The 21200-nt window shown below is 42.0% G+C and overlaps 6 protein-coding genes across 9 annotated transcripts; 3 read left to right on the top strand and 3 right to left on the bottom strand.

Annotated features, from left to right (window-relative positions):
* Positions 1-1880: 1880 nt before the first annotated feature.
* Positions 1881-4586, bottom strand: LOC130702071 (sterol carrier protein 2-like). The gene is made up of 9 exons (XM_057523742.2): positions 4395-4586; positions 4196-4325; positions 3936-4129; positions 3679-3872; positions 3366-3603; positions 3043-3298; positions 2740-2888; positions 2254-2458; positions 1881-2184 (listed from the first exon to the last, which is right to left on the bottom strand). Exons 1-9 carry the CDS (start codon positions 4446-4448, stop codon positions 2003-2005), a joined length of 1602 nt encoding a protein of 533 aa, XP_057379725.1. The 5' UTR covers positions 4449-4586; the 3' UTR covers positions 1881-2002.
* A 746-nt stretch (positions 4587-5332) lies between these two features.
* Positions 5333-15418, top strand: LOC130702066 (nipped-B-like protein). Of its 4 annotated transcripts, none has more exons than XM_059495663.1 (25): positions 5333-5555; positions 6358-6525; positions 6591-6774; positions 6845-7109; positions 7195-7793; positions 7871-8330; positions 8432-8531; positions 8597-8848; positions 8915-9128; positions 9192-9444; positions 9517-9663; positions 9741-10079; positions 10153-10686; positions 10777-11049; positions 11117-11305; positions 11415-11643; positions 11705-12237; positions 12300-12401; positions 12467-12538; positions 12613-12684; positions 12758-12970; positions 13035-13249; positions 13311-13584; positions 13666-14050; positions 14123-15418. In XM_059495663.1, the coding sequence occupies exons 2-25, from the start codon at positions 6462-6464 to the stop codon at positions 14536-14538; spliced, it is 6384 nt and encodes a 2127-aa protein (XP_059351646.1). In that variant the 5' UTR covers positions 5333-5555; positions 6358-6461; the 3' UTR covers positions 14539-15418. The 4 variants fall into 4 exon arrangements, with proteins under 4 accessions (XP_059351646.1, XP_057379721.1, XP_059351644.1 ...); XM_057523738.2 differs by having other exon boundaries at positions 11702-12237; XM_059495661.1 differs by having other exon boundaries at positions 5333-5659; positions 11702-12237.
* Positions 15419-15974: 556 nt separating this feature from the next.
* LOC130702047 (large ribosomal subunit protein uL2m-like) lies at positions 15975-17389 on the top strand. The gene is made up of 5 exons (XM_057523718.2): positions 15975-16318; positions 16381-16629; positions 16772-16832; positions 16904-17164; positions 17226-17389. The coding sequence occupies exons 1-5, from the start codon at positions 16048-16050 to the stop codon at positions 17326-17328; spliced, it is 945 nt and encodes a 314-aa protein (XP_057379701.1). The 5' UTR covers positions 15975-16047; the 3' UTR covers positions 17329-17389.
* A 38-nt stretch (positions 17390-17427) lies between these two features.
* On the bottom strand, positions 17428-18639 carry LOC130702052 (uncharacterized). Its single transcript, XM_057523724.2, has 6 exons — positions 18457-18639; positions 18328-18387; positions 18176-18254; positions 17954-18102; positions 17765-17885; positions 17428-17695 (listed from the first exon to the last, which is right to left on the bottom strand). Exons 1-6 carry the CDS (start codon positions 18533-18535, stop codon positions 17464-17466), a joined length of 720 nt encoding a protein of 239 aa, XP_057379707.1. The 5' UTR covers positions 18536-18639; the 3' UTR covers positions 17428-17463.
* A 1174-nt stretch (positions 18640-19813) lies between these two features.
* Positions 19814-20262, bottom strand: LOC130702065 (histone H3-like). The gene has a single exon (XM_057523737.2). The coding sequence runs from the start codon at positions 20237-20239 to the stop codon at positions 19829-19831; it is 411 nt and encodes a 136-aa protein (XP_057379720.1). The 5' UTR covers positions 20240-20262; the 3' UTR covers positions 19814-19828.
* Positions 20263-20513: 251 nt separating this feature from the next.
* Positions 20514-20882, top strand: LOC130702062 (histone H4). The gene has a single exon (XM_057523734.2). It carries the CDS (start codon positions 20532-20534, stop codon positions 20841-20843), a length of 312 nt encoding a protein of 103 aa, XP_057379717.1. The 5' UTR covers positions 20514-20531; the 3' UTR covers positions 20844-20882.
* Positions 20883-21200: the final 318 nt, after the last annotated feature.

The following is a 21200-nucleotide window of genomic DNA, read 5'->3' as shown; positions in this document are numbered from 1 at the left end:
CCATTTTCAGATGAAAATGGGGTAGTAAATTGTATTCTTGTTTCCTTTCCATCTCTCTCCCCCCTTCTCCATCTGTTGGCAGTCTAATTGCGGGTTATTATACCTGTCGAGGAGCTTTTTCCATAGGGCATCTCTTCTAGTCCGGCAGCTGTGCTGCCGATGCCTCTTATTTTTTTTTTTTTTCTTCGAGACCTTCGTTTTATTCAAAGGTATATTGCTATTATTGTACGTTTTTTTTTTTTTTTTTTTTTTTGGCTTTCACACACAATACCGCACCAACAATTAAAGTGAATTAGGGAAAACGGTTGGGAAACTGACAGACTTTGCCTTTTTTTTTTTTTTATTCGGATCGAATCAGCAGCAAAAAAAAAAAAAAAAAAGGTTTAAAAAAAAAATGAGATTTCAATGGTCTATTCAATTAATTTCAATTCAACAAATTGTTCCAGAGACCCGGCGATTTTTCCTAAACGACCGTGGAGGGCAGCACACACAGCCAAAAAAAAAAAAAAAAAAAATAGAAGAACGGAACTGATGATGATGACAGGCAAAAGTGAAATACGGTAGTAGTATATAGTAGTACGTAGTGCCATCATCATGTGATGACGAGCCGATTCGCTTAGAAAAATAACGCCGGGAATAATACAAAAGAAAAGAAAAGATTTTTCGATGAAAATCACCGGGTGGCGGTTGGTGCTGACGGCTGCGGCGTTCTTTGTCTCTTCATGACACGCCGAGTGTAAATTTCTTTTATTTTTTTTTTTTTTATGTTAAAGAAAAACTATATAAATCTAGTGGCATTGATAGTACAACTGTCCAGCATTGTAGTTGGTATAAATTTTTGTTTCATTCTTATTCTAGATAACGTCAATGGTGGCGATCAGGTCAGCTGTCAGGCCGCCTAAAGTTTTGCAAGCCGATCAAAAGTGACAGCCACGTGAATGACATAACGATTTTCATCGAGTTCGTTTGAAAAGAGGAATCGTTTTATCCGATATATTAGTTCAATTGGATTTCAAGTGTTCTATTTTGAGCAACTGGAGCCCTTCTTCGAAATTGCATTATTGGCCAATGTTCTTTTCTTTTTTGCTGCAGGTATGTGAAACCGAGTCTCTGCTGATCGTTAACGCGAAAAGAGAGGGGTCGGTTCGTCATGGAATAATCAGCTAGCCATTTGTAATCGGGACGGCCGTGTACGGAGGTGGCTCATTATATTCGCTCGCGTTCCACTCTCTGGCATGCCATTCTACCTGTGCAATAATTACAATTCGGATAAATGCAAATCACGTCCAGAAAAGGGCAGCACACATCCAGAAGGGCTCGAGACAACTTCTATACGATACCGTTAAAGTAGACGAGAGGAAAAAAAAAAAATAAAAAACCGATTAGTTATACCTCCTGGATGATGGCGTGATGAAGCTTCATTTCAGTATACCACTCTTGGAGTGGATAAATAGCATATGCAACAAAACTATGCTGGATTCGGTCGTGAAGCAGATGTGGGTCATCGACGGAACATGTTCTATCTAGCCCTCGGGGGGGTTTCATACGTAATCCGCCAGTTTTGGCTAAAGGAAAGAGCTCGTTGCTAAGAGAGATTAAATGCACAAGGCGAAGAATGCGGAAATCTGGCACAACAGTTGCCAGCATGCACATCCTTTCCCCAATAACGCTGCATTCATCGGTTTTCTTGATCGTTAGTTTTTAGTAATTGTATTCTTTTTCGTGGATGCCTCAGTCAGTTTCTTTAAGTCTTTGCTAACATTTTCCTGCTTCATATTGTTCTTTTTGTAAGCCTTCTTCAACTTGGTGCAGGTAATAAATCATATCATACGCTATGAAAGATGTTGCACAGCTATTTGAGAAGACAAACAAACACTTGGTTGTAAACCCAACAGCTAACTTTTATTCAGAAATTATGTAGACCAATATACCCTATTATATGAACATGATTTTCTTTGCAGTCTTATAGATATAATGACGTGCTGCCTGAGCGGAGTGTCTTCTACAACTTTGCCTTCAATGGCTGGGCATTCTTGGTCAGTTCTTGCAGCTTCATAGCCAGACCCATGTTGCCTTGCACTTTAAGTTTTCCCTGAAAGTAAGCTTGTTGAGCAGCCAATTTGCCAGAAACCAATTGAGTGAAATCATCATCCTTTAGGCTGATGGTAACATCTCCCTTTTCGCCTGTAATAAAGCAGAAACGATGCCATCAATACTAGGGATATTGGTAAAAAAAAAAATGAACCATTTTACCATCTTTAGCGATTCTAACGGAACCACCGTTGTTCTTCGCGTCGACGATCCAAGAGCCCTGCTTACCGCCATCACCTGCCAACTTGAAGAGGAACACGCCTCCAACCTTCTTGGTGAGTTCTTCTCCGTTCGAGGCCAAGGCACTTTTAATCAGCTCAAACACTTCAGATGACTTGAAGCCATCAATACGAACACTTGCGGAAGCCTTTAGTAACAAATTATAAAATTAATTTCTCAAATAAGAACGAAGTTTGTCAAGAGTATCTCTCTTACGTTTTGCACTGTCATTTTATTGTGAAGAGAGCTGATAAACAAGGCAACGTTGCCATTCGACAACATTTGACCAATTACTGCGTCTACGTGGACTTTGGACAAGTTTTTTTTTTTTATGTGCCGACGTTAACATGCAAAAGATCTCTATCTCTTACTGTTATACAATCTGCAGGAAATGCTGTTGGGAGTGTAAAAGGTGATGCAGCAACTAACTTGTTTTTCTACGGCCATTTTGTACAAAGCGACGACGACTGCTCCACCAAGTCCGATGTTGTGCTGAAGCGCTAGCTTGCAGTTAGGTACCTGCCTCTTGTCCGCCTCGCCACGAAGCTGCCACGTAAGCTCTGCGCACTGCGCAATGCCTGCAAGTGTTACGATAGTAAAAGTTATCAATCATGTTTGTCAATAATACTCAACGAGAAGCAAGCGCGATAAGGAGACAGAGTGGCTACGGTTCAAGGACCATCACAAGTGCAAGTCAACAGAGAAATGTTGGATAAACCCGGTTATATTTACCAGTTGCTCCTAAAGGATGGCCTTTGGATATTAATCCACCACTAGGATTGACAACGTATTTTCCACCATAAGTGTTGTCTCCTTTGTCAATCATATCGCCTGCTTTGCCTTCAGGACATAATCCCAACGCTTCGTATGTGATCAGCTCGTTAGCAGAGAAACAATCGTGCAATTCTACGACTTGGACATCGGTTGGTTTGACACCGGTTTTGGCAAACAATTTTTGAGCGGCCGTTTTTGTCATGTCATAGCCCACCTGGAAGAAAACGAAACAACGTTAGTTTAGTTTAGTTCTACAACACGAAGTGAAAAATAATGCATACCAATTTCATGCTGCTATTTTCGCCAAATGTTGAGCTTAAATCTGTCGTCATTTCCATTCCCAAAATTTCTACGGCTCGATCGAGAAGACCGTGTTTTATGGCAAAGGCCTCAGACACCAGGATCGCAGCGGCAGATCCATCGGAAGTGGGGCAACATTGCAACTTGGTCAGTGGGCCGTATACAGGTGGTGAAGCTAGGATCTGCTCCAAGGTGTATTCGTCGCGGAATTGTGATTTCCTAGTTAAATTACAAGGTCAATGGTATTCCTTTTTCATTTCCTATATACTAAGATAAACCACGTCGTTTGCTTACGGATTATTGACGGAATGCTTGTGATTCTTATAAGCGATTTTGGCCATATGGACTTCCTTAGTTCCATACTTTTTCATATGTTCCAAACCAGCAGCGCCAAACCATTGGGCTGCGATTGGTGCAGGTTCAATACCGACGTTTTCGGCCAGGGCACCAACGTGACGATCCATCGGATTTACACGATCATCGTAGCCCTATGAATTAAATGTGACAGGCTGACCCCAGGCTTAGAGTTTGGAAATCTAGACAAAACAAACCTTCCCAGTCAAAGAGCCCCTCTTCATTTTCTCGAATCCTACAGCCAACACACAGTCGGCAACACCACCAGCCACAAGTTGTTGGGCCAAAAGTAAGGCTGATGATCCAGTTGAGCAATTGTTATTGACATTGTAAATGGGGATACCACTCATTCCCAAAGGATATAAGGCTCTCTGTCCACAGCATGATTCACCTATTCAATTCCAGAAAATTTAATAATTGCTTGTGAACTTGAAAGAAATAATAGTGAGGTACGCACCATCAACATATCCAACAACAGCCTGCTGGATTTGTTGGTAAGCTACCTTTCCATCATTAAGGGCATTTGTAACTGCTTCAGCAACCATATCCGGGTAATCAAAATCTGAGCGCCTACCAGGCTTCTCAAACTGCATTAGCGTCAAAAAAGATGATTCAAGTTTTTAAGCATAATAATAAATTATTTTGCGTTTTTAGACCTTGGTCATTCCGACACCAATAACGTAGACTTTTCTCAACAGGTTATTAGCCATTTTGATTGAAGCTTGGCAATGTGCGTATTAGTGAACTGTAGTACGCCCGTTGAAGAAGTGATCGACAACACGTTTTATCGTCGAAGGTGATTAAGGAACGACTGAAAATGTCCTGTCATAACAAGTAAACACAATGTTTTTGAGATATATTAAGGGGGACTGGGTATATCGTCTATTTGGAACGTGAAGCGGTATGTCGTGGAATTTATTGTGGAAATGGGCGGGGCTAGCGTCGGCTATTCATACCGAATAATCGCTTGATTGTACAACGTACACATGCTACATTGTATCAAATCACTCTCACGACATACTCGTATCAAAAGTTAGAAGTGATGGTCACATCATTTTCTTATCGTTAGGTATGTATACACACATTTATTGCATAGTCATTGCTGGGATGCTGGCCTAAAAACTCGAGATAATTAGAGGATGGGCACACACGAATGACAGTGAACTCAATTGAAAAACCTAATCGAATAGTTATATCGGGCAACATTGGCTTGGACTAATGTTTAAAGATACCTCATGACGGCCAACAATTTTCGCGGTTAAGGAAAACAATGACTCCTCCCATTTCCACCAAGATTTCCACGAGGTACCGCTCCACGCTCCGAGTATGTAAAATAATTGTTCATTTTCAAAATGAAATTAGATCTTGCAACGCGCAATAGATGTCTCTGACCTCCAAGCGACCGAAAGATTCAATTATTTTGAAGAAAAGAGTTTAACAGTCAAGAAGAAACTGACTTAAAATCAGGCAAATTTATATCAAGAAGAGAATTTGAAAAACCGATAATAGTTTATGCTACACTTGAGACAATAGAAACAGTTTGAAAATGCCAAAAATGAGGAAACTGTTTAATACTATGGGCTCCCTAGCGGAGGCGATACGTACTTTGGCCATAGCTCGTACACACAACACATCGTCGAACTGATGGCGAAATTTGGCGCGTCTTAATCTACATTACACTAAAAAAAGATTATTTTCGTTGACTTAACTTTAACAGTGTGTATCAGGAAGTTTGCAAAGTTATATAAAACGTTTTCATCAGTGTTCACACCAAAAGAAGACCATCAGTGCTTGCGTGTGCTTCACCGACCGTTTGTGTACGTAGATATTTTCTGTGTGTTTGCCCTTTGACACGTCAAGCTAAACGGTAGCTTTAGCTCTTTAAGAGCTCTTATTGGATTTCCTCTTTACATGGTGCTTTGTATGTTCAGTTTTCATTTAGCCCCAAAATGCTTAGAATATGTAGAATTTCATTAGATCAGATGCTATTGTATCGGTTTGCTGCGATGCCCGGATCGCCTAGGCCGCCATTTGTAGACGCGGCGGGATTTGAGTGCAACTCGAGTTCGATCTGTTTTTTTTTTTCTTCTTTTTCTTTTTCATCGTCAAAATATGGTTTTGCCTTATCTTGTCGTCATCGTGATCCTAAGTGTGGTCGAATTCCACATACTTTAATCAAGAATGTTGTTGATTTTTATGACTGGGAGTAGTAATTAGGGGAATGTATATGGATCCGTGAAGACTAGGGGGCTGTAGTGTTTGAAAAAGGGCTTCGGCTGTTTACAGCCGTCAGATGACTCTCCCAACGCCGCTTTATTTATTCTCAGTCTACATTATATTTTTTCGCAATATTCCAAAACACAAAGCCAAAGTAGAATTGAATGGTACATAAATAGATTGCTTTGAAATCCGTTTTTCCTTGGTAACATGATGCACTAACATTATGGGGTAGATGTAGTATATTAACCTGTTAATCGTCACCTGTAGCCGGCATCTGCGGAATCGCTGACCTAGTCTGGGTTACAAGTGATGTTTACAGTGGTCTAAAAGTTCCAGTTTCTTTGTCCACCTTGTGGGTTAGCTTTTACAGCTGCTTTTCTTTTTTTTTTTTTTTTACAGTCTGGATGTTGCCATGTGAGGAGAGTCAGAGATCAAGTGGATATTGGTAAAGGAGTTGGTTGTCGATCCTCAACCTTACCAACGGTGAGGTAGGATCTTTCACGATGAATGGTGAAATCCCTACAATCCCAATCATCAGCCTCGCAGGCATCGCAAGCCTCAGTGACTGTAAGAGCCTTATTCAAATTGTTGTTGTGTTTCAAATCTGTTGTTAATTATTGATCTCCCAATAGTGCTACCTGAGATGCCATTGCCAGTGCCTCTGGCCTCCACACAAGCCAGTCGTTCATTGCTGTTCCATCCACGAGTTGCTGAGGAAGCTCACCGACTCTTGTCCACTCATGATGATGCCTTGGCAGCTCAACTTCAGCATGCACTCACCACAACTTCTTACAATCCCCAGCACATTATTCTGAGGTAATTTTCGTTATTACGTTTTCTACAACAAGTAAGACCTCTGTCTACAACAACCCTGTAACCTTTTCAGAGATCAACGCTATGAGAATTTTAACCACCCAGAAATCTCACAACCACAACCTGAGTTGCTGGGTGCAATTCTGCAGAGGAATCCTCATGTATTTCGCCAACAACAACAGCAGCATCCGCAGCCATGGAACAGCAATCAGAGCACGGTGCATCCTCATCATCAACAGCAGCAGCAAGCCATGATGTACAATTCTCAGCAACAAATTGGATATGCATCACCTGCTACTCACGTCGGGGCTTACACGCCAAGTGGAAATTCTGTTCAGGTAAAATAAAAATAATCATGATTTGTGTTTAATAAATGTTTAGCTAACATGCATTTAAAAAATTATTTGTATTGCATTTCCACAGGGATATGCCCCTCAGCAAAGTCCTGCCCCAGGGTTACCTGCACAAGCTGCCATGAACTACGTTCCACAAGGGAGTCCATATTCCACGCAGACGAAGCTTTTGGCTGCGCAAAACAATGTTTATCCCCAACAACCACAGCAAGGCTACAATAGCCCTAGCTGGGGGTACGAAAAACCTGTACAGACTCCAGTACCAGCCCAGCAGCAATACCAGCAGCAACAAGCCCAGCAGCATTATCCGCAACAGCATCACCCCCAACAACCGCAAGCAACACACCCTGCCATGGCTCTTGTAGAGCCGCAACCACCACAACATAATCAGCCCCAACAGATTCCTCAGCAGCAAATTCAACAACAATCGCAGCATCCATCCCCACAGCAAGCTGCCCAACCCCAGTTGCCGTTTTACAACCATCAAGAGTATCCGAATACGATAGCTTCTACGCATTCACACGAACGGGATGAAACTGAAAAACCAGTGTTCCAACGCCAACCTGCCGTACCTCAACAACCCGCGCATAACCATCAGTATGTCGAGTCCGTCAAAACGGAACCCGTCGCCACATCGTCTACAAACAATTCATCTCAACAAAACCATCGGTAGGAAATTTCTTAGCGTGCTTCGTATTAAATATTGCAATTCAATTTAATTAAATAACCATTGCTTTCTTTTTCAGTATGTCGAGGAAACATAATAGTGGGCGACCGTCCTATAAAGAAGACTCTGATTCCGATGGCGGAGCTGTTAAACCAATGGAACCAATTAAAGAGGAAAAACCAGTTCAAGAAGAGACGAAGCCGAAAGTGAAAGTGCGAAAAGAAGAAACGCCTCGCAAACGAAAATCCACCGGTGAGGTCGTAACAGGCAACGATGAAGTGGCACCAGCACCGAAAAAAAAATTTAAACGACTGGAACGCAAGATAACCCATGATGAGGCAAAATTGAGTGCCGAGGAGCTCATGGAAACGAATACCTTCCAGAGGTTCACGCGCTTAGTTGAGCACATATTTGATGCAACGGAAGATGCTGATCTGAACGCCCCGGCGGATCTGGACAACGACACCGATATGCCTCAAGAGGCCATGATTCCTAAGCAGCAGCTCCATGATTTGTGCGCCGAAGCGGCAAAACTGAAGGTACTGCTCTGTTTAATTACATCTGTTGGTAGTGGATCGAATTTCCCGAATTTGTTGTCTGCAATATCGAATTCCGTGTGACAACATTTGTTTCTTTTTAGTCCATTGGTGCCATGTCCGCCGTTCCACCCGAAAGACTAGTTCGGTTACTCAACTTGCTTGAAAAGAACATACGTGATGGAGCCAAAATTTCCTTGCTTGGTAACTATTGCACATTTGTATTTCCCAACGTCAGTATTCTTATTTCCTCGCTATTACAATTGTAGGAGACCCAGATGAGGACGAAGAGGAGAGCAAATTATGGACGGAGTTATCTTCTGAGCGTGTCCTACGAGCTGTTGAGGCGGCGCTGGCAGCCCTTCATATCCTTACAGCACAGAACATGCCAAAGAGAGCCTACCTCGAAGATGTCATTGAGAGGATTGTACAGCTGGCTAGATTCCAATTGCAGCATTCAATCTATCCGGCATATGATCCAGTTTACAGGACTGAGTCGAAGAAGGATGTCATGAGTTCAGGTACCATTAGTTAATGAGACATCTTTGAGACCTATGACATCAGCACCGTTTTACCGCTCTTAACAGGTGGCAGTTCAAAAAAGAAAAGGGCACATGTGCGAGAAGTGCGTGATAAAACCGTCCTCTTGGTTTATCATAAAATGGTTGTACTAGTCGGCTTGATGGCTGAATTATTGGCAGTCCAAACGCTAACCGATACGGCTGTGCTCCATCTTTCAACCGTAGGCGTTGCGCCCTTTTTCGTCGAGAATATCCCCGAGTTACAGTTATCTTCTCTGAGGTATACGTTGTGAATAAATAGTCAGGCTAGCAGCACTTAATGGCTCATATTTTTTGGATTTAGACTGGTGACGACAATCTTCAGTCGCTACGACAAACATAGACGGCTCTTACTCGACGATATTCTGGCTTCGATCGCCCGCCTGCCCTCCTCTAAGCGAGGACTTCGCACTTTCCGCCTTAGCGCTGATCAGCACATACAGATGCTCACTGCCTTAGTCCTTCAACTCATTCAATGTGTCCTATGCCTCCCAGAGAAGCTTGGGGCTCCGCCGGGTACAGCCGTTCAGGCTGATGACACGGACAGCTCTGTCTTGGTAAGCTAAAATTTGTTTGGTTCGCTACGTATAAAAAATATCTTTATTAATTTCGTTGTGTGGTCATTTTAGACGATGGATCCGGAAGTAGTGGTGGCTACAAGGTATGACACTGCGGTCCGGACAGCTGCCAATTTTCTGTCGGTCTTCCTCGGCAAGTGTGGAGTTAAAAATAACGAGGAAGTCGATTACCGTCCGCTCTTTGAAAATTTCGTTCAGGTAATGTTTTGTTTTTTTTACTGTTAAAGACTTTAGTCAAAGAGGCTAATGAAGTTATTTACCTTTTTTTTCTAAAGGATCTGCTGAGCACCGTAAACAAGCCTGAGTGGCCGGCCGCCGAGCTTTTGTTGTCGCTGCTGGGCAAACTTTTGGTGCAAAACTTTAGCAACAAAAATGTCGATGTTTTGTTACGAGTCGCATCACTGGAGTACCTCGGCGTGGTTGCCGCCCGCCTTAGAAAAGATGCCGTTACTTCTCAACTTCGAACGGATACGATCGATCAACTCCTAAAGCAGGTCCGAGAAGATGAAACAAATAATGCGGTGGAAGAATTCAAATCCAAAAAACATAAAAAGAAGAAAAAGAGTGGCGACAGAGAGCACGAGAAAGAAAATCTTCCAGCAGACAAAACCGAGGTATGGTGTATAATAAAATGTTTTTATTATCGAGGATAACGAGTAACGCTTTTGCTGTGTTCTTCCTGTTTAGATTCTTCAGACATTGTTGCTTGATTATCTTGCTGTAAACTCTCAATGTGATCCCGCTATGCTTCACGCTCGACATTTCTACGTCGCCCAATGGTATATAGATACCAAATCCAGCGTGACAAAAAGAGCCATTTCGTCTGACAATGTACCCGATGCGGGTCACGAAGAACGACCGCAAAACAAAGAAACGCCAAAGAAAAAGAAAAAGAAGAAAAAACGAAACCACTTTTCATCGTCATCGTCGTCTTCCTCTTCTTCGTCTTCTGAGGACGACAACGACGATGCTAAAAAGCCTGATCCTGAAACTGCTGGCGCCGATTGCAATAATCACAATCGATCGATGGAGATGATGGACCGAAGAAAGAAGCTACTGCTTTCGAAAATCAATCCTTTCCCAGAGGCAGCCCCTGGTACGAGAACACAGGTCTTAACCACGCCACTTGATGCCGAGAGCTCGGAACTTATCACGCGCTTTTTGGCGTCGAAAAGGCCGTTCTCTCAGAGCTTCGATTCGTACCTCAAGCATATTTTAAAGGTAAGTTTATTTTAGCATAAATCAATCAGTTGTTAAAATCCTGTAGATTTTTTCGGTTATTTATTGTCACTGACGTGTTTTCTTTTATAGGTGTTGACGGAACCGGCCATCGCTGTGCGAGCCAAGGCCATGAAATGCCTAACTCAGATTGTCGAATCTGATCCAGTCGTCCTTGCTCGTACAGATATGCAACTTGGTGTTCATCATTCTTTCTTGGACCAGAGTACGGCTGTCAGAGAAGCTGCCGTCGACTTAGTTGGGAAGTTCGTCTTGTCTCGACCAGAGCTGATAGACAAGTATTACACTATGCTGTCTGCTCGTATTCTGGACACTGGAGTTAGCGTTCGCAAACGAGTTATTAAGGTATTTCAGGGATTTAGAATGAATGGTATCATCAGTTTCATGTTAATCATTTTTTTTTAAATTGTAGATCATGAAAGACATCTGCACCGAATGTCCTGATTTCCCTAAAATTCCAGAAATCTGCGTTAAAATGATCAGGCGAGTAAATGACGAAGAAGGTGGCATCAAGAAACTTGTAATGGAGGTCTTCCAAGCCATGTGGTTTAGTCCAGTCAGAGAGAAACCGACACTGGATTTCAATGCATTGATGAGAAAGGTCAGTACCTACATTTATATAATCTTTTTTTATTTATTTATTGGTGTGTGCCATTATGAGTGAATTCTCTCAATAATTCTTCATTTCTTTCATTTCCTTCAATTTTCAGGTCATGAACATTACTGATGTGGTAGCCGCCTGCAGAGATACTGGCTTAGATTGGCTGGAACAACTTCTTCAACAAATGTTTCGACCGAAAGAGGACAAAGACGACGCGGCGAAAGCAAACGTCGAACCTTCCAAAGCTCTCTTGACGGCCTGTCAACAGATTGTTGATTGCTTAGTCGAAAATATCCTTCGTCTTGAAGAAGCATCCCTTGCTCGTGTGTCCCATTCTGGTAAATTCTTGGCTCATCACCGTTCGCATTCGCGCAACACTAATGTTTTTCCTTATAGCAGCTCCGGCGGATGGTAAAAGTGCAAATGGTGGAGAAACAAAAGGAGCCTCTCAGCGATTGGTTGCCTGTATGACGACATTGTATCTGTTCGCGAAAATACGACCCCTTTTGTTGGTACCGCACGCCATGACCCTTCAACCTTACCTGAGCCTTCGCTGTAGAACGCAAGGCGACTATCAAATTATCAGCGATGTTGCGCGCACGTTGGAAGTAGTGGTTCCGTTGCTCGAACATCCGAGTGAGTCTTTCCTTGCCCAGCTCGAAGAAGATGCCGTCAAGTTGATTTTGCAACACGAGAAAGCCGTAGTGGCTGCTTGTCTTTCGTGCCTGGGTTCAGTTGTCAATCACGTGACACGAAATTTTAAGCTCATCCGAGATTGCTTCCGAAAATACTTTGGGCCACTAACCGAGTACAAGTTGATGCACGAAAGAGATCCAGATAATCCACGACTCGTCCAACATCGGCCTTTCTTCCGAAGAGCACTTTTCACCGTAGGATTATTGCTCAGACATTTCGATTTTACGGACGAAGAGGTGACTTACCCATTCTTGGTTGAAAATAGAGAACGATTTAACATGTTTCATTATGGTTTCAGGTGCGCTTTGGTTTACCTGACTCGACCAAACAACAAGTAATGGAAATACTTCTTTACTTCGTGTGCCAAAACTGTACTGATATGCAGTTCTTCACCCTTCAGGTAACTTAATTTGGTGGCTTCATCAATATAAAATAATTAACTGAGAATTCTTGTTTCTCTTTCAGGCCATTGGCTCTGTCTGCATTAGACACTATGATTTCATGTTGGGAGAATCCCTAAAATCGGTTTATCTTAACGTAAGTATATACAGCTAATCATCAACTGTGTGAGCAGGCCCTTAATCTGTCTTTTTCTTAATCATCTCCCTCAGCGGCTGTTGGAGCCGTCCGTTCCGTTGCGACTAAAAGTTCAAGTGTTAAACAACATCGAAACCTACCTTCAAGTAAATTCCCAGCAATCACTTTAGTTTTATCATTGTGCGTCATGGTTTCTGATTTTTAAATTTTTTTCTGTAGGAAGAGGAAATTCGAATGATCAAAGAAGACCAACAGTGGTCTAAGACGTCAAAGAAGGAAAACTTAAAGGAGATGGGAGACGTAACCTCGGGAATGGCCAGCACTGTTATTCAATTGTATCTGAAGCCCATCTTGGATTGCTTCATCCACTCTTCATCAAGTGTTCGACAATCAGCCTTCAGAGTGACACAATTGATCCTTCAGCAAGGCCTGGTAAGATTCGCTTGATTTATTTACCTAAAACTATATCCTTTAACGAACACATCGATTCTAACAGGTTCATCCGGTGCAAATCGTCCCGTATTTGATATGCATTAGTACGGATGCAGAGCGGGTATCCCTTGCAGCAGACAAACAGCTGCAAGAAATTGAAAAGAAATATCCAGGGTTCATTCACATGAAAGCGTTGCAAGGCATCAGACTCTCTTATCAGTTACAGTCACTCATCGAAAGCGCTCCCAAAGAGAATTCACCTGTCCAATCAGCTTCGAAGTAAGTCCGATAGTTGTCTTGAATTGCAACATTTGTGTAATGAAATAATTGCTATTTGTAGGAGCACAGCGGAAACTCCTAATAAGAAAAGCGGTACCAAGTGTTCTGTGGCTAGTGCAATACAAGAAAGCCAAGGAATAGCTCGTGGTTTCCGACTCAAGGAAGGAGAACATCCCTCTGCTCTCAATGGTTTTCTCTATTCTCTTCTTCGTGGTACAAAACAGCAGCGAAGAGCTCTTGTACTTTCCATGCTCAAGCAGTTCGATGAAACTTCGAAGAATCCTCTTGCACAGCTCCTTTATCTGGCAGACAATTTAGCTTCCTTTCCGTACCAGGTAAGTCATTGCCTGATGATATTCCGTGGTTAAGTATTTTTTTTAAATGAAGCATTAATTGTTTATCTTATGTAATTCCAGGTGATTGACGAACCACTGTTCCTGATTCATCACATTGACATTATGGTGTCGGTGACCGGGTCTAACCTCTTGCAAGGATTCCGAGAATCCCTGCTCCCTAGTGCTGTTCCTACTAGTCCGGAGGAGGAAGAAGACGATGAGGACATTGAGTCTCTCGTGCAACGACTTCCTCCAGACACAAGACCTTTCGAAGAGTTCTTGACAGCTGCACAGGGTTGCCTGCTCCTTCTCATGCTAAAGCAACATTTAAAGGACCAATACGGCCTGACAGATGCCAAAATTACCCAGTATTCGCCGTCAGAAGGAGCAAAAATTTACGAGAAGAACGCACCGAGGAAAGCGGTTACCATATTTATGCCTAGGCCAACACTACATGCATTAAAAGGTATATCAGCAATGAACTGGCCCATTCGTTTATTTAATTATCTAATCGTATCTTTTCCATTTTTCGATATAGAAAACCTTGGATTAACTGGTTATGTGGAAGTATCGAGTAAGCAGTCTCTAGTGGAAAAGTATATCGAGTTCAAGCAGCTCATGCTCAAAATTGATCCTGCCGAAGAAGACGAAGAAGAGAGACTGGCTTCTGCCATGCGAACGTATCAAGTTACTGAATCGCCTGTCCCGACGGACGTGCCAATTGGAGTCCCCGCCTTCGGAGCAGCACCGGCGTTAGCGCCGAGTGCACCGATAATGGGAGCGCCTACAACACCAATGAAAACACCTCGATCGAAGTCAGTAAAAACTCCAAGATCACCTAGGGGCGAGAAAAGCAGTAGCAGTAAGAAGAAATCCCATAAGAAACGAAAGCGGAAAATTGAGAGCGACGAAAGCAGCGACGACTCGGATTGCGATCCGGACTTCAGAGCTTGAATACCTGATAATGCTAACCGAACTTTCTCCGAGACAGTTTCAATTTGGGAAAGGTAATACTGACCCGAATTGTCACAATGACATACGAGAGTTAGACAACAGTTCCACGGCTCGATTTCTAAAATACTCTGTACCAGACACTGTCGACTGTAGCAGTCGGTCGGTATTCAATCTAAGGAGAAATAATTTGTACAGTTTTTGCAGGGCTTATTTCTCATTTCGCGATCTTTCCTGCATAGCGAACGACAAAACTAGTGCTATACATATATATATCTACGCATACCAGAGAGGGATTGAGTTAAGTAGTTACAAAACTTCACTTTGAAATTCTGTTTTCTCGAGTTCAAGGTGTTCTCATCTCTCGATTCTACTGGACTCCCCTCGTTTACCCAGCTCTAGTTCACCCGCTTCATCTCGCGCCTGAATAAATGAGGAATCAAATTATTTTCGCACATGTTGATGTATGGCAAACGCGACGAATTTGTAGCTGCCTGTGTTTGGTTGTACCTAGAACTATTCCACCCACCCGCAATCCTCTCGTTCCCGCCGCCACGCCCCCCACCACAGATACACACCACAATTTCTCTAAAGAGTTTAATTTATTATTCGGCTGGTTCTCAGCTGCTATAATCCTCCTCTCCCAGCTTAGATTACTCTCCGTTGATCTATGATTGTTTATTTAGTTTTTTTTTTCTTCCACTGAAAGAAAATATCCTTTTTTTTATGTGTGTTTGTTTGTGTGTGTAACGGAAAAGTGCGTCGGAGGTGTATTTGCGTGTATGTATGTATGTGGGTGTGTACCGTATTTTCTACTGTACCATAATTATGGACGTACGAGTTTATTGTATTTGAAATATAAATCGAGACAGTTTTGGAAGTATTGATGTGTATTTACCATTGCAAAATTCTGAAAATATTTACTTCAGAAGACTTTCTCTAGGTTTGATTGTTCCAATGCTTTCAACGTGCAGTCATGTTGAGCTTGTTTTGTTATTTGTACAATTTTTCAATTTGCAATCATATCTCCATTGAATTTCCTGCCATCATTAAGGTAATCCGGGAATCGGTGGTAATAATTGTTAACTTGTCATCTCACGCCAACAATCGACAAAAGCCCTAATTGACATCTTTGGAAGTTTGCTCGAAATGACAGGTTGAAGTTTTTTATGGCAGTTGCAAATTGTCATTTGCATGTCTTTTTGAGGTGTTGACTTGTAAAGTAAGTGAGCTTTCAAGTTATGAAACCATGCCTAGTACATGGGTTATAAAAACCATGCAACGATATTTTAGTAGTAGAACAAACTAAATTCACTCGGTTGTATTAATGAATGGTCAAACACGTGTTCCAAGTTTCCCGGCTAAATGTTACCAAGTCCAAAATCTCCGCCGCCTGCTTCCGCTGCCCGGTTGCATCGTCTGCTAAATACTGATTTTCTCAACTGATCGGGAGATTGTTAAAGAAACAACATTCATCTATGCTTTTTTTTCATTCCGTGTGCTAAAAGCAAGATGATGCAAAATGTACTAAATTCGTTCTCAAGACTGTGTGTTACTAACAGTCGTTTCACATTAACTCAAAATGTCTCGGTCAAGCTTCCAACTACTACTCTTATCCAACTACAACCTCAGCACCAGCAAATAAGATTTATAAATAAACATGGGTATCTAACAGAACCTGGATGGAAAGCTTTTGGTTACAGATGGATGGTAAAATTCCCTGAGAAATATACTGTGAAAAAACTGCCTCTTCTGAAGCTAGCTGGAAGGGATCCTACCACAGGTTAGAGTTTCTCGATACTTACAAAGAACATAACATCAAAGCATCAATATTTTCATTTATAGGTAAACGGGTTGTTGGTGGGCTTGGAGGTGGACACAAAAAAAAATATAGGTGGGTAGACAAGTGCCGTCATGGACCAAAGGAAGGGCCTCCGCTGGTGGAAAAAATCTTGGCAATACAGTATGATCCCTGTCAAAGTGCGAAATTAGCATTGGTAGCTGGTGGAGATAAAGTTAGGTACATTACAGCAACCTCAACTATGAAAGCTGGGGATTTAATATCAACTTCTGGTCATATTCCCAGAATTGCAAGTAAGTACCTCCTGTCTTTCTAGTTAAAATCTACTGAACATTCTCTCTCTGTTTTTGCCGAGCACATAAAATTATTAAAACTTGACATTTTTTCAAAATTAGTTTACTGGTTTCCTTAACATTGATTAATCTATTTTCATAGTTCGACCAAAAGAAGGAGATGCTCATCCTTTGGGGGCACTACCATTGGGAACTGAAGTCTGGTAATAGTTTTGATCTTTTAATATCAAACAGTTCATATTGGATCTCATGAAATCATTTTTTTTTTTTTAAGTTGCATCGAAAAGTACGTTGGAGAGGGAGGCACAATTGCAGTGTCTGCTGGTTCTCGTGCTATACTCGTCCGCAAAGTTGGTGATCGATGCATAATCCAACTCCCTTCAAAACAAGAAATGTCCCTCAAACAAGAGTGCATGGCCACTGTTGGACACGTTGGTAACGAGGATCACAACACAAAACACATCGGAAGTGCCCAACGCCTTAGGTGGCTCGGATTCCGGCCGCGTTCTGGCCTTTGGCACAGGAAGGATGGAAGGTACATTTGGCTTTCGCCGCCACGGCTTCTTGCATAATTTAACCATTTTATGGTTTTGTAGATATGGAAGGAAAATACGCCCTCTTCCTCCTCTCAAAACTGTGGATAATCGGAAAATAGACAAAATTACAGAATTGCCACTGACTGTCAAAGCGATCTGCTAAGGTGTGCCGAAAGTAATAAGTATTGCCCTTTAGCCAATACATAATAGAAAATTCTTATGTATTTATGAGTCTTCGTATAGATTGATTTGGACCATTCCATATCTTTCCTACAGCAACCACATATATTTGACGTATTCAAAATTTTAGAATTACAGTAAACAAAAACGTTAGAAGACAAAGAACTGAAGCTACGCTAGTGTTTTGGGAAATACTACTTCCAGTGTTACACAGTCGCCCGCATTCTGTTTTTGAGAAAAAGGTATGGATAATTTCATTTACGCCCTCTAGAGAAGGTGAGCATCGTGCACTGGCCAATCCCAAGCTGGTTGCTTTGACGTTACACGTGCTAATACTAATCATCAGGCGGCTATATATCATAGGCAAAATAAGGTAAGTAAATATTGACTATTTTTAAATTATAGAGTAAATTACTAACTTGCACTGATTCATATCGAGACGTAGCCGTAGTAGGTTATTAACATGATCGATTCCAGCCATTTTCTCGACGCACGAAATGAAGCTCATTGGATTCCAGCAATCGGCATTTTGTGTTAAACCTACCAAAGTTATCGAGTTTGACGTAACCTTATTGAAATATAATATTCAATGACGGGGTATGTTTTACCCAAAATAGTAAGCCGATCCTTGCCGCATAGTGAGTAATAGACAGCCCTCAATCCACGCAGCCATGCATCAAATCGGTCACGTCCGTCTTTCTGACCACAGTCTGTATCTATTATATCGGCTGTACACTGAAGGGCGTCATCAATCGATCTGAATTATATTTTAGTAAATACGTAGCTAAATCATTTACTAAGTTTTGAATGTTATTAATGTCCTTTTCTACCTGCACAGATCGTTGCATTGCGCCGACCTCTTAGTTGATCCTAGGCACCGCAGGTCTTGGGCGACATCCGTAAAACACGCTAAAAGGATATCGATATCAAAATGGTAACAAGTATTAGAACCTACAAACGTAAGAAGTTAAGAACGTCATACCATCAGCCAGGGAGGGTTCACACTGCGCATCGTCGTCGAAATTGGTATTCGTTTGCCCATCTGTTACAATCATGTTAGAGTTTGTGTTGAAAAGGAAAGAAATCGTCCGCAAAATATTAAAGAACTTACTTGCAGTTGCAGTAAAAAGCAGAACAATCACAAGCAGAATAGCTTCGGAAAACAAAATCATCGAATTGACAGACTTCATTTCGACATCAAGACAAAAAGGTAAGACTGCTAAAAACGTCTTTTCACTTGAGCGTCCTACTATTTAATATACGAGTTTAAACTCTTGTATGCCGTGGCAGCCAATGACCACTGACGCCCCCATGTTTCGAAAGAACTTCCCGATTCTGTGCTATGGCTCATCACTGGTCGCTCTTCTTTAGTGCAGTAAGCCGGATGTACGATTTTGATAATAACCGATAGTAGCGCGATAGGGAGTAAAAAAGGGTATTTGTTTTTCCTTTGTCTCCAATTCGTTATTGAAGTGACAAATGGAATTTTGTCATCGAAAAGATAGTGAGTGATAGGTTGATACTAAGGGTTAACAAATGTGATATAAAATATTGTTAAAAAACCCCGTCATGATCGTCGGCATCTACTTAGGGAATACTCCTCAAATCTTCACAAAATGAAGAGAGTTCTTATTTCTTTTGAGCCTTCTTTCGAAATCGCAAGTTAGCGCTACAATTTCAAAGTAGCACCAAGGACCGAACTCTTACCCCCGACTTCGAATGCGTCCGGCTTTTTCATGGCCGCCAGACTTTTTGATAAAGAGGTTTCTCTTTCGTGATCTGTTTGGCAATGATTAATCGCACGTTCAAAATGATTTTTGGTGTTCCCTCTTTTTTAAAGATTTTAATACCGAGTCGATAATGTTTCTTTCATAATTCTAATTTCATTTCTAATCATTTCTGATTTGTTGCCAGCATGTGTGCCTTCAAAAAAAATCTTTTTTTTTTCGTACTTGGTGATAGAAATTTGCTATTAAATCAACAATTATTCACAAAATTGTTACTTGTCGCAAGCAACAACGTGGAAAATAACCGTCGACGGAATCTAGGAGTTTACCTAAGAATTCATATTTTCAAAATTTATGGTTTGTCGAATTCTCCCAAATTTCAATAACTTTCTACTGTACAACAACCATCAATCCAAATTAGATGGGTCGGACAAATTTGCGATCGTTATCATTTACCTTATACAATTTTTTAGCGAAGCTGTTGGTTATTACATAGCTCGTCAGTTAACTACCTCTAGTCGAAAACTAGTCCGGGTTGCTAACACGAATTCCAACGGCAAGAATCGAAAACAGATAGAAACCAATTGAAGTTGAAAAACGTAAACCGAACAGTGCGAACCTTTAGCCGTAAGGGACGAAATGAATTGATATTCGACAGTATAACTTATGTTTGAAAGCGAAGTATTGATTTCTTGGCCTAAACGTGTAGTGGCCCTGAAAAGGGCCGTTTGGAAATAGGAAGACAAAAAAATGCAACTAGGCACGTTCACCGCGGATACGACGGGCAAGTTGGATGTCCTTGGGCATGATGGTGACTCGCTTGGCGTGGATGGCGCACAAGTTGGTGTCGTCAAAAAGACACACCAAGTAAGCCTCGCTGGCCTCCTGAAGGGCCATCACGGCGGAGCTCTGGAAACGCAAGTCGGTCTTGAAGTCCTGGGCGATTTCTCTGACCAGGCGCTGGAACGGCAACTTGCGGATCAGAAGCTCAGTCGATTTCTGGTAACGACGGATCTCACGAAGAGCGACGGTACCGGGGCGGTAACGATGGGGTTTCTTGACACCGCCAGTGGCCGGGGCACTCTTACGAGCTGCCTTGGTGGCCAGCTGTTTACGGGGAGCTTTACCACCGGTGGATTTACGAGCTGTCTGCTTTGTACGAGCCATTTTCAGTAATGGAAGTTGGGAAACTGAAGCTAATGGAAGATACTTGGGGCTATATAGGGTGAGTGGATGCAGTAAAGCTAAGGCTCTTTAACGCTATTGGTCAGATTAGAAAGGGAGGGAAAACGAGTGGGATACACAACACAAAGCCTCTTGGCAAACCTGAATTGGGATAGGCTCAATACGGGAAAGCTAAAGTTAGCCAATCAGGTGGGACTATTGGGGTTTATAATGGGGAAACCGAAACAAAAGTTTTATCATTCAGTATTTACTAAATCTCTGAAACACATTCACCATGACTGGTCGCGGCAAAGGAGGTAAAGGACTCGGTAAGGGAGGCGCCAAACGTCATCGCAAAGTTTTGCGTGACAACATTCAGGGCATCACGAAGCCCGCCATCCGACGTCTTGCTCGCCGTGGTGGTGTCAAGCGTATTTCTGGTTTGATCTACGAGGAAACTCGTGGTGTTCTGAAGGTGTTCCTTGAGAACGTCATCCGTGATGCCGTCACCTACACAGAACACGCCAAGAGAAAGACGGTCACCGCCATGGATGTCGTCTACGCTCTGAAACGCCAGGGCCGCACTCTGTACGGTTTCGGCGGTTAAGTTTCACCGACCATTCCACTGCTTCCGGCCCAATCGGCCCTTTTCAGGGCCACCAATTTTTAAAGAAAAAAGTATTTAACTGCTTTTAAAGTTTCGACAGCAAAATGTTAGATGAACAAAAGTGCAAGATATATTGTCTGTCTCTTTGTTGAAAATTTCTATATTGCATAGTTTGCTGAACACATTTCCAGTTTCAGCATGATTCCCATGGATGTTTTTATAAGTTCAGCACATATATGACAGATGCAGTAAACATTGTAAATCAGTTCCATAGATTTACAAAATTGTCGCCGCTGAAACATGCATGCAGTCTATGTATCTCTGGCTTTACGATATTACCATTTAGTTGTCCTTAAA

Source organism: Daphnia carinata, chromosome 6, assembly GCF_022539665.2.
Source record: "Daphnia carinata strain CSIRO-1 chromosome 6, CSIRO_AGI_Dcar_HiC_V3, whole genome shotgun sequence".
NCBI classification, from domain to species: Eukaryota; Metazoa; Arthropoda; class Branchiopoda; order Diplostraca; family Daphniidae; genus Daphnia; species Daphnia carinata.
This window is presented reverse-complemented; position numbering and strand designations above follow the sequence as displayed.

Coding starts and splice junctions, on each gene's coding strand:
- LOC130702052 (XM_057523724.2), bottom strand. CDS start 18,535: ATGAAGTCTGTCAATTCGATGATTTTGTTTTCCGAAGCTATTCTGCTT. Junction 18,103..18,175: donor CAATGCAACGATCTGTGCAG/GTAGAAAAGGAC, acceptor AATATAATTCAG/ATCGATTGATGACGCCCTTC. Junction 17,886..17,953: donor GGATCGGCTTACTATTTTGG/GTAAAACATACC, acceptor TAACTTTGGTAG/GTTTAACACAAAATGCCGAT.
- LOC130702065 (XM_057523737.2), bottom strand. CDS start 20,239: ATGGCTCGTACAAAGCAGACAGCTCGTAAATCCACCGGTGGTAAAGCT.
- LOC130702066 (XM_057523738.2), top strand. CDS start 6,462: ATGAATGGTGAAATCCCTACAATCCCAATCATCAGCCTCGCAGGCATC. Junction 6,775..6,844: donor CCCCAGCACATTATTCTGAG/GTAATTTTCGTT, acceptor TAACCTTTTCAG/AGATCAACGCTATGAGAATT. Junction 11,644..11,701: donor TGCTCGTGTGTCCCATTCTG/GTAAATTCTTGG, acceptor TTTTCCTTATAG/CAGCTCCGGCGGATGGTAAA.
- LOC130702071 (XM_057523742.2), bottom strand. CDS start 4,448: ATGGCTAATAACCTGTTGAGAAAAGTCTACGTTATTGGTGTCGGAATG. Junction 3,604..3,678: donor AAGCATTCCGTCAATAATCC/GTAAGCAAACGA, acceptor TAATTTAACTAG/GAAATCACAATTCCGCGACG. Junction 2,459..2,739: donor AAATGGCCGTAGAAAAACAA/GTTAGTTGCTGC, acceptor TTGTTACTAAAG/GCTTCCGCAAGTGTTCGTAT.
- LOC130702062 (XM_057523734.2), top strand. CDS start 20,532: ATGACTGGTCGCGGCAAAGGAGGTAAAGGACTCGGTAAGGGAGGCGCC.
- LOC130702047 (XM_057523718.2), top strand. CDS start 16,048: ATGATGCAAAATGTACTAAATTCGTTCTCAAGACTGTGTGTTACTAAC. Junction 16,319..16,380: donor TGGAAGGGATCCTACCACAG/GTTAGAGTTTCT, acceptor TTTCATTTATAG/GTAAACGGGTTGTTGGTGGG. Junction 17,165..17,225: donor TGGCACAGGAAGGATGGAAG/GTACATTTGGCT, acceptor ATGGTTTTGTAG/ATATGGAAGGAAAATACGCC.